The sequence below is a fragment of the Arachis ipaensis genome, chromosome B08 (assembly GCF_000816755.2).
Source record: "Arachis ipaensis cultivar K30076 chromosome B08, Araip1.1, whole genome shotgun sequence".
Taxonomy (NCBI): Eukaryota; Viridiplantae; Streptophyta; class Magnoliopsida; order Fabales; family Fabaceae; genus Arachis; species Arachis ipaensis.
Genome location: NC_029792.2, coordinates 120775127 through 120784573, shown reverse-complemented (window position 1 = coordinate 120784573; position 9447 = coordinate 120775127). Strand labels below are relative to the sequence as shown.

General features: G+C 33.6%; 1 protein-coding gene across 1 annotated transcript; it reads left to right on the top strand.

Moving 5' to 3' along the window:
* LOC107611496 (TMV resistance protein N) lies at window positions 325-8614 on the top strand. Its single transcript, XM_016313412.2, has 5 exons — window positions 325-881; window positions 4074-5172; window positions 5264-5539; window positions 5694-6497; window positions 6595-8614. The coding sequence occupies exons 1-5, from the start codon at window positions 436-438 to the stop codon at window positions 8098-8100; spliced, it is 4131 nt and encodes a 1376-aa protein (XP_016168898.1). The 5' UTR covers window positions 325-435; the 3' UTR covers window positions 8101-8614.

Genomic DNA, 9447 nt, shown 5'->3' with positions numbered 1-9447 from the left:
AGTATATCAATACATCAATATTTCAGTAATTTTTAATTGTTAATCTTAATTATATGTATTATGTATATTTTTTCTGAGTTAAAGTTTTTCTAAAAAGTGTACCGCACACTTGAAAATTTTTCTGTATTTTGTTCCACTAGCGGCATGGTGGTTGGTGGATTATTAAACTAGTCTATAGTAGGTTTAGCTGTCTGAAAAGTGTCATGTGATATACTACGAACTATTAATAAGAAAAGAAGAACAATGAATAACCGGTGACTTTCATTTCCTAGTTAAGTCTTTTTAAATAATTGTTGGAAGACTCGGTGGTATTGTAGTACGAAGTTTCATTCCAATACCAAGTAATATATAACTAAGCAAACATTTGCTTTGCCATTGCAAAACCTAATAACGTTAGCTTCCTCAAACTCATTACCAAACTAGTGTGAATTTGTGATGGCGGCAAATGATGTATTCCTGAGTTTTAGAGGAGGGACGCGCTACCGATTCTCGGATCATCTCTATGGTGCTTTGCGGCGAAATGGAATCGACACGTTCAGAGATAATGAAAATCTGAGGGTAGGGGATGAACTGGAACCTATTCTCATGAAGGCAATCGAAAATTGCGAAATGGCAGTAGTGGTGCTGTGTGAGAACTACGCATCTTCGACATGGTGCCTTCGTGAACTAGTCAAGATCATTGACTGTCACGAAAAGCAAGGGAAGCAGGTTCTGCCAATTATTTACAGAGTGAATCCTTCAAATGTGTGGGATCAGAAGGGTTCCTATGAAACAGCCATGGCTAAACATGAGAGCAGAGAAGACCCTGAGAAAGTCAAAGCATGGCGATTAGCTTTGTCCAAAGTGGAAAAGCTAGGATGGATGCGCTGCACGGAGGACTTGTAAGTTCATTATCATTACATTCATTTTTTCTTTAAAATAGGTGCAGAAATTTATTTGCTCTATAAGTTAAATTATTGCATATTAGTTTTATCTTTCAATTTATTAATTATAATATAAAAAAATACAATATAAAGTAATAATTAATTTTTTAGGAACTAAAATAATACTTATTCTTGAACTATTAAAATGTTATTCAAAAGTTTATACCGTTAACAAAACTAAATTTTAAAAATACAAACAACAAATAAGTCCTAATTTAAAATATGACAAAAAAAAATTTTATATTTAACAAATGCTTTATTAATTTTGATCCAAATTTTCGTAACCATTAATATTTAATTATTTTGTCACATTTTTTAATTTTTTAAACATTTATTTATTATTTGTATTTTTTAAAATTATTTTTTATCTACGATATTAATTTTTTGAGTACTATTTTAATAGTTTACACTTTACATAAACTACGAGATTAAATATCACCAATGCTTAAGATTGCAATTGAATTTTGTGTGTAAGAGGAAAAGAGTAGACAGACAAATATATTTGTCTCTATTTTCAAAAATATAGAAAAATAAAAAACAAATTTGTTTTCAAGACCGAAAATTTTATATATATCAGTACGAGGAGTGCTATACATACAAGTCATTTTTGTTTACAAGTCTTACAAGTTGGGCCTAACACGCGCGTTACTGAACATCTTCGTGTGTTTTATCTTCGTTTCCTTTTTACGAAGAAGAAGAAGAAGGCGTGAATATAAATAACTTGTATGATTTGTATGAAAAAGCGTTATCTCTTTGCCTTCGATCTCCTTCTGTTTTTTTCGATTTTCATGGTTTCTGAAATCAAGTTTTGAAATTGTTTTGAAGATGATGGAACTTCAGAAATACACCCGAACGATTACAAAAATACACCCAAACGATTACAGAAATACATCCAAAGGATTACAGAAATACACCCAAACAGTTACAGAAATAAACCAAATGATTACATAAATACACCCAAAGGATTTAAGAAATACACCCAAAGGATTACAGAAATACACCCAAAATTCGTTGAAGTACAGCTTATGCATAATTCAGAACACTCTCTCTTTTTTTTCCTCATCTTCTGCTGCTTCTTCTTCTTCAAAAACGATTTCAGAGCTTAACGTCAAAAAACAATAGAAATCGAGAATAACGAAGAAAGAAAACAAAGAAAAAAGCACGTAAATGAAGAAGAAGAACAGGAAGAGGAAGAAGAACGTGCAGCAAGAAGAAGAAGGAGAAAGAGAAAGCAAGAAACGTACCTTGAATAATGTTTATTCGTTTTTTCTGGTGATTTTGATGAAGGAGAAAGAGAAAACGAAAAGAGGAGAAGAAATTTCAATAAAAAAAGAGGGAGGAAGAGAAGAAAAAGAGACACGGAGAAAGAAGAAAAAGAAGAAAAAGAAGAAGAGGAAGAGGAAGCACGGAAAAAGAAGAAGAAGAAAAAGAGGCACAAAAAAAAACATGAAACAGCGTGAATATAAATGACTTGTATGACTTGTATGAAAAATCACTCGTACGTGGAGAATTACTCCATCATCAGTATATCAGTGTCTTTAACACCAAATGAATTTGAATATTCACTAACATTTAATTACGTTTTTTTCAGATAATATCTTTATTAATTTTATTGCGATGTTAGTTATAGTGCACTTCATTTTTTGAAACCTTGTAGATATATCTTCATACCTAGTTCCTATTAAAAGTTTATGTTTAAGATTTTACTTATTGCTTACTTTTTTTTTTTGGTGGATTGCTTATATATTTGATAATTGTTGTTACTAATCTACCAAAAAATTGATTAGTAATATTATATTAACTAATTATTGCTAGTAGTTTTTTCCATTTTTTAAAAACGAAACTCATCGGTCATATTTTTTTGTAGGGAAGATCATTTGATAAAATATCAGCGATGTTATTTTTAATAATTAATATATTTTGAGATATTGATAATATCTATACTCTACAGCAGCACTTAAGACTCATAGATACTACGCTCAATCCAGGTGGTGGCTTGTAATTGTAATTAACCTTGTGTCAGTTTTTGTTTAAAAATAGAGTATTCTAAATTAATTTTAGACATTAATTTGGGCCAGATTCAAATTTTATTCCCGTTAATATATAGTTGGAATGTTAAATTAACACTTAGGGTCTATTTGGGAATTTTAAAAATAATTTTTTTAAATTTTTAACTTATGAAAAATAGTAATATTAATGTTTTGTGTAATTTTTAAAACTAAATTGTGGCTTCCTAAAAAACTATTTAGGAGTTTATAGAGAAGTTAAAAAAATGACTTCTCTCATAATACTACTATTTTTTACTATATTTCTATAAAATAAGCACTTTTACATCTAAAAATCCAAACACAAACTAATTTATTTATAAGTTACTTTTAATATAATCATTTATTTTTTTTTTACCAAAGATAGGAGACTCGAACCCGCAACCTCTTAATTGAGTATGGGGAGACTATGCCATTTGAGAAAATTTGGAAAGATATGTGACTCGAACCCGCGACCTCTTAATTGAGTATGGGAAGTCTATACCATTTGAGCTATAACTCTGGCTAATATAATCATTTATTGTTTAAACTATTTTTTTTAAAAAAATTTAATTAAACTGTTTACCCAACTAGATCTTAATAATATACATCAATACAATTTAAATTTAAATGTCAGCTCAGGATGAATATGAATTTATGTTTTTTAATTTGAGGGATCAATTTGATCGTTTACAATAGTTAGAGATTTAATTTATTAATAAGTCTCGCACAGTTACTATGAGTGAAATAAAATTGATCCTAATGGTTGTTAATAGCAATGCCAAAAATAATCTTGAATTGATTTTTGTTTTTATTTCTCTGTTTTTCTATTTGTTTATTAGTTCTTTTGTACTTTTTGTTATTTCACCTAATTGTGTTGGGCTCCTCTCTTCAAAAAAAATTGATGCCCACTGAAAATTTTAAGAATCAAGTTAGACACTACTTCTAATATTAACTATGATGATTCAATCAAATTTCTCCCATAATCGTGAAACATGTTATAAAAGATAATAAATCCTTGTCAAGAGAGGGAATTGGGTAGAATTTATCATATATATATATATATATATATGGTGCAATATTGCTATAAGTAAATAAAGTATGAAAAAACATCATGTTTGTGCAGGCATGAACCGGAGTTTATCAAGGTTATTGTTAGAGACACCGCTGGAAGATTACCGTTGCCTGAACCAACTGATCATGTAGTTGGATTGGATACTCGCTGTGAAGAAGTAAAATCACGGCTAGATATTGAATCTAATGAAAATGTTTGCATGTTGGGAATTTATGGGCCTGGTGGAATAGGCAAAACCACATTGGCCAAATGTCTATTCGACAAGATCAAGCGGCAGTTCGAAGCTTCATGTTTTCTAGCCAATGTCAGAGAAAAATCTGAAAGTCGTGAAAGTTTAGAAAGTCTGCAAAAGACACTTTTAGATGACATGGGTGAGGAGACAATAACTGAGTTTGGAAGTGAATTTAAGGGAGGATCTGAAATCAAACGAAGGCTTCGCCACAAAAGAGTACTTCTAGTTCTTGATGATGTTAATTCAATAACGCAACTGGAATCACTGGCTGGAGGGCATGATTGGTTTGGTTCAGGCAGCAGAATCATTATAACAACAAGGGATACTGATGTGATAGACAAGCATGTGATGGGTGATGTTGTCACCAAGAAATACAAGATGGAGGAGCTAAATGATGATGATTCCTTGGAACTCTTTTCTTGGCATGCTTTTAACAGCAAAGAGCCTGCAGAGAACTTTGAAAATGTTTCAAGAAATGCAATAAGTTATGCAAAGGGCTTTCCACTGGCTTTAGAAGTAATAGGCTCCCATTTAGGGGGTTTTACAAGTGTGGATAGCTGGGAAGAGGAACTGCAAAAGTATAGAATTGATCCAAGTATTCAAGGAGTTCTTGAAAGAAGCTACGATAGCTTGTATGAACTTGACCAGAAAACTTTCTTGGACATTGCTTGTTTCTTCAAAGGAGAGAAATGGGAGTATGTTAAAAGGGTGTTGAAAGCTTGCGACTTCTACCCAGTTGTTCGAGTTTTCATTAGTAAATGTCTCGTCACTGTAAATCAAAATGGTTGCTTGGAAATGCATGATCTAGTGCAAGACATGGGCAAGGAGATTGTAATGAGTGACTCACCAACAAACCCTGGTGAACATAGTAGATTATGGTCTCATAAAGACATTCTTCAGGTTCTCAAAGATGACACAGTAAGAAATTCAATCAACCCCCTATTTTTTACACCTACAGATGTTATAATACTTGAGTAATTGTTGCTAATTCTCTGCATGTGTTTTACAGGGGAGTAGTTCAATTGAGGGAATAATGCTTCACCCCGCTACCCATGAAGAAGTAGATCATTGGATTACTACTGCTTTTGACAAGATGGAGAACCTTAGAATTCTAATTGTTCGGAATACAATATTTTCAACAGCGCCAAGTTGTCTTCCAAATAGTTTGCGACTATTGGAGTGGAAAGGATATCCATCAGAGTCATTCCCACTTGATTTTCATCCCAACAGAATTGTTGACCTCAAGCTACCTCACAGTGCTCTTAAATTGGAAAAGTCATTTCAGGTACACACCTCTCTAATTTGCACACCAAGGCACTTGTCAAGGAATTAGTAACATAAAAGTGGGTCTTTTTTTAATTCTTTGTTAAAGCAAGCATTGAATAAAACTTAGTATTATTGAACATGCTGATGATCAATTTATTCATCTTTCATTGCAGATATTTGAGGATTTGACATTTATCAATCTCTCCCAGTGTCAGTCCATTACACTAATTCCCAATGTGTCTGGAGCAAAAAGCTTGAGAGTCTTCACACTAGACAGATGCCATAAGTTGGTAAAGTTTGATGAATCTGTTGGGTTTCTGCCAAATCTTGTGTACTTAAGTGCCTCAGAATGCAGGGTGCTTCGTAGTTTTGTGCCAAGAATGTATTTGCCATCTCTCGAAGTGCTTTCATTTTACTTTTGTAAGAAACTTCAGAACTTCCCAGATGTCATGCAAAAGATGGATAAGCCCTTAAAGATTTACTTGGCAAATACTGCTATCAAAGAGTTCCCAGATTCCATTGGTAATCTTATAGGGCTTGAGCATATAGACATTTCAATATGCAGAGGACTCAAAGATCTACCAAGTAGCTTCTTCAAGTTGCCGAAACTTTTCACATTAACCGTTGAGGGATGTTATCATCTTAGAAGATCATTTAAGAGGTTCAAAGAGAGCCATTCCACATTAGATGACTGCCCAAATATAAAGAGACTGAACTTCACTGGTGCCAATCTATCAGATGAAGATCTTCATCCAACTATTCAGGTTCTTCAAAAGTTGGAAGACGTCAATGTATCACACAATGATTTTGTATCCCTCCCAAATTGCATCCAACGATCTTTGCACATAAAATGTCTTGATGTGAGTTATTGTAAGAATCTTAAGACAATTCCAGAACTGCCATCAAGCATTCAAAAAGTAGATGCAAGATATTGCTTATCCTTAACTTCAGAGTCCTCAACCGAACTGTGGTCTAAGGTATCTTTCCACTCCCCATAACCTATTCAGATGAATTTTTCAATGTGCAGTTCCTTTTAGACTGATTACTGGTTATATTTGTCTTCTGATATCACAGGTCTTACTAGAGACCGAAAGAATTCAAATTGTGATGCCAAAAAAGGAGATTCCCAATTTGTTTGACTGCGATTCCAGTGAAGGTATTCCTCTGTTTTGGGCTCGCGGAAAATTCCCTGTTGTTGCTTTAGCATTCATGTTTGGGAGATCCACTGTGAGAAACAGTGTTGCTGAGACAAGGACTGACATCCTGGGTTTCTTCCCTCAAATTGGTTCATCCATGTCCGCCATTGTTCGCCTTCACTTGTTCATAGGTGGCAAACAAATATTTCCGAAGGATTCCAAGTATTTCAGTGTTGGGGAAGATCACGTGCTACTTTTTGATCTACGAGCTTTGTTCAGTGACGAAGAGTGGCATGGTCTTGATGCGTATCTTGGAGTTGGAGACGATGGTTGGAAAGCCATTCAGGTTCAATGCGAATCACCATTAACTCTCAGCCATTGGGGTGTGTATGTGTATAAGCAAGACACAAACTCGGTTGATATTCAATTCAAGAATCCCAATCCGAATCCCAATCCCAAATCTCCGTTATCCGACTTGGTTCCAAAAAGAAGTCCGCATGAACCCCAGGAAAGTATGATGAGACAAGTGGCAGAAAATTTGAATCCAAGAGAATTACTTGGTGACTATTTGCCTCTTGTGGAGTTAACAGAAGTTCCCTCTTTTACATCGGCATTGCTGAGATCGTTGAGGACTGGTAAGGCTGAAACAACAAGGCCGGAATCTTCGGCCTATGGTGCAAGCTTAAAGCAGGAACATGAAGAATCTAATTGGAATGTTTCGAGGGTGATGGACCTGATAAAGGATGATGTGCCTAGACATATTGCTGATGCATACTCTAATGAAATACGAGAAGCACGGCGATTTGTAGAAGAACTGATGAGGGCACGCATGGAATTGTTGAAGGAAAAGGGCCAAGAGAGGATGGATATTGATATGGCAATCGTTTTAGAGCAACCGCGTTCTGGAAAACCTCCGTGCCGTCGTTATTGGGGAAGGCTGCACATAAAGCATGAAGAGATAACCGCCAAAGCAATTTTGAGGAAGACAACGCAACTAGCATGGGGATTTTGGAATCCCGGCAGAACAACGATAAAAGAGAAGGCAACCGCTGTTGTGTTGAAATGCCATGCTAGAGAGGAAGCTTCAACCTCTACGGGCCAAGGGGAATCGTCAGAAGAAGAAAATAATGATCCTGTGTTGGAAGAATTATTAAGCCAGATAGAGGAAGATGCTATGCGCTTCAATACGTCATATGGGAAGATGAAGGCATGTATTATCTTAACTGACGATGCTGATGATCTCATTTCTGAAGAATATACAGCAGAATTCATGCTTATCAGAGGAAAAGAAAATGCGGAAATGAGAGGGATGTCGCAATGGGGAGGGTTTGAATTGTTGCTATATGAAATGATGAGAGCATCAGGAACAAATATGTTTGGATCCGTAGAGTCCGAACCTCGCTTCGAGAAGACATCTTACGGGAAAATAAGGGTGGAGAACTAAGCTCAGTGGCTCAGTGCAGAAGCGAGATGATGTTCAAGCTTCACAGGTTGGTGTATTTATGAGTATTTCTGTTTTGGAGCATTATTTTTATACTTATATCAGCTGTTGTTGTCTTATTCGCTGGTTATAAGTGTGTATGTTGTGTGTTGTTTGCATGTTGAGTTTCTTTTATAACTATTTATTGAGTAGTGCTAGGGAGCCAATGGTCTAAGCGTACAATGTGTACAATGGGCTAAATCTTTGGTTTATGAATAAAAGAACTCTAATACCATATCCTGAAACAACACATCCCAAAAACGTAATCTGACAGGATAATGTAACACTAATAATCATATCTCTAATACTTTTTAAACCTTCATTATACACATTGTACGCTTAGATAATTGGCTCCCTATAGTTTCTCCTATTTATTTTGGTTATGCTCATTTGTGGATTTTAATGTTTTTCCATCAATGTAATGGACCTCGTGAAGACGTGTATCAAGTATGAACTTGGTCTCTTCTCTTTCTTTTAATCATTTTGGTCTCTTCTCTTTATTTGTTTATTTTTTGGATTTTCTTTCTGTAAATATATGTGTATGCATAAACTCAAATATTTTAGGTAGCGTTTGTTTTGAAGTATTGAGATAAATATAGAGAAACTGAGACTCAATATTATGTTTGTTAGTTAAAAGATGAGTACTAAAATTTCTATCTCTATCCCCAAAATTTCAGTATTTCAGTATCTCCAAAAAGTAAGGACACAAGGAACTAAAATTTTTAGAGATGGAGTCTAAAATTTTAATAATATTTCAATCTTTGTCTCTTAGTCTCAGTCTTTCTGTCTCAATCTTTTTATTTCTACCTCTCCACCAAATACTATCTAGAGGTATTTTGATAAACAACAATAACAGAAATTTGAGGATCATACAATAAAGGAAACAAAAATGTCAAAGTCTAGTAATATCATAAAGAGTTTAGTATATAAGACTCAGTTAATTCTTTTAAGAATTATAACTTAAGTATCTCTCATATAAGTGTTAGAATACTTTTTTTAAGTATAAGATTTCACAAAAATGTATTGAAAATTGATTCATAAACAAAAGTTTTGAAAAATACTGGTCTAAACGTTTTTAAAACATAGAGAATGTCAAAAGTAAAGGAAAGAATCGATTGTATATTTAGTGTTTATTTGGACATCATTAAATCGATAAAAAATATCTTTTTTTAATAAAAAAGATTTTTTTAGTATATTTGACAAATTTTTAATAATAAAATTAAAAGTACTAGAAAAATAAAAAAAAAACATTTTTTTAGAAGTTACAATTTACATTTTTTTTAAAAGATTTTTTTTCTAAAAAAAAGTTTT

Excerpts from the sequence above, each read along its gene's own strand:
- LOC107611496 (XM_016313412.2), top strand. The coding sequence starts at position 436 with ATGGCGGCAAATGATGTATTCCTGAGTTTTAGAGGAGGGACGCGCTAC. Across the intron at positions 5,540-5,693 it reads AATTGGAAAAGTCATTTCAG|ATATTTGAGGATTTGACATT; the intron begins GTACACACCTCT and ends CTTTCATTGCAG. Across the intron at positions 6,498-6,594 it reads CAACCGAACTGTGGTCTAAG|GTCTTACTAGAGACCGAAAG; the intron begins GTATCTTTCCAC and ends CTGATATCACAG.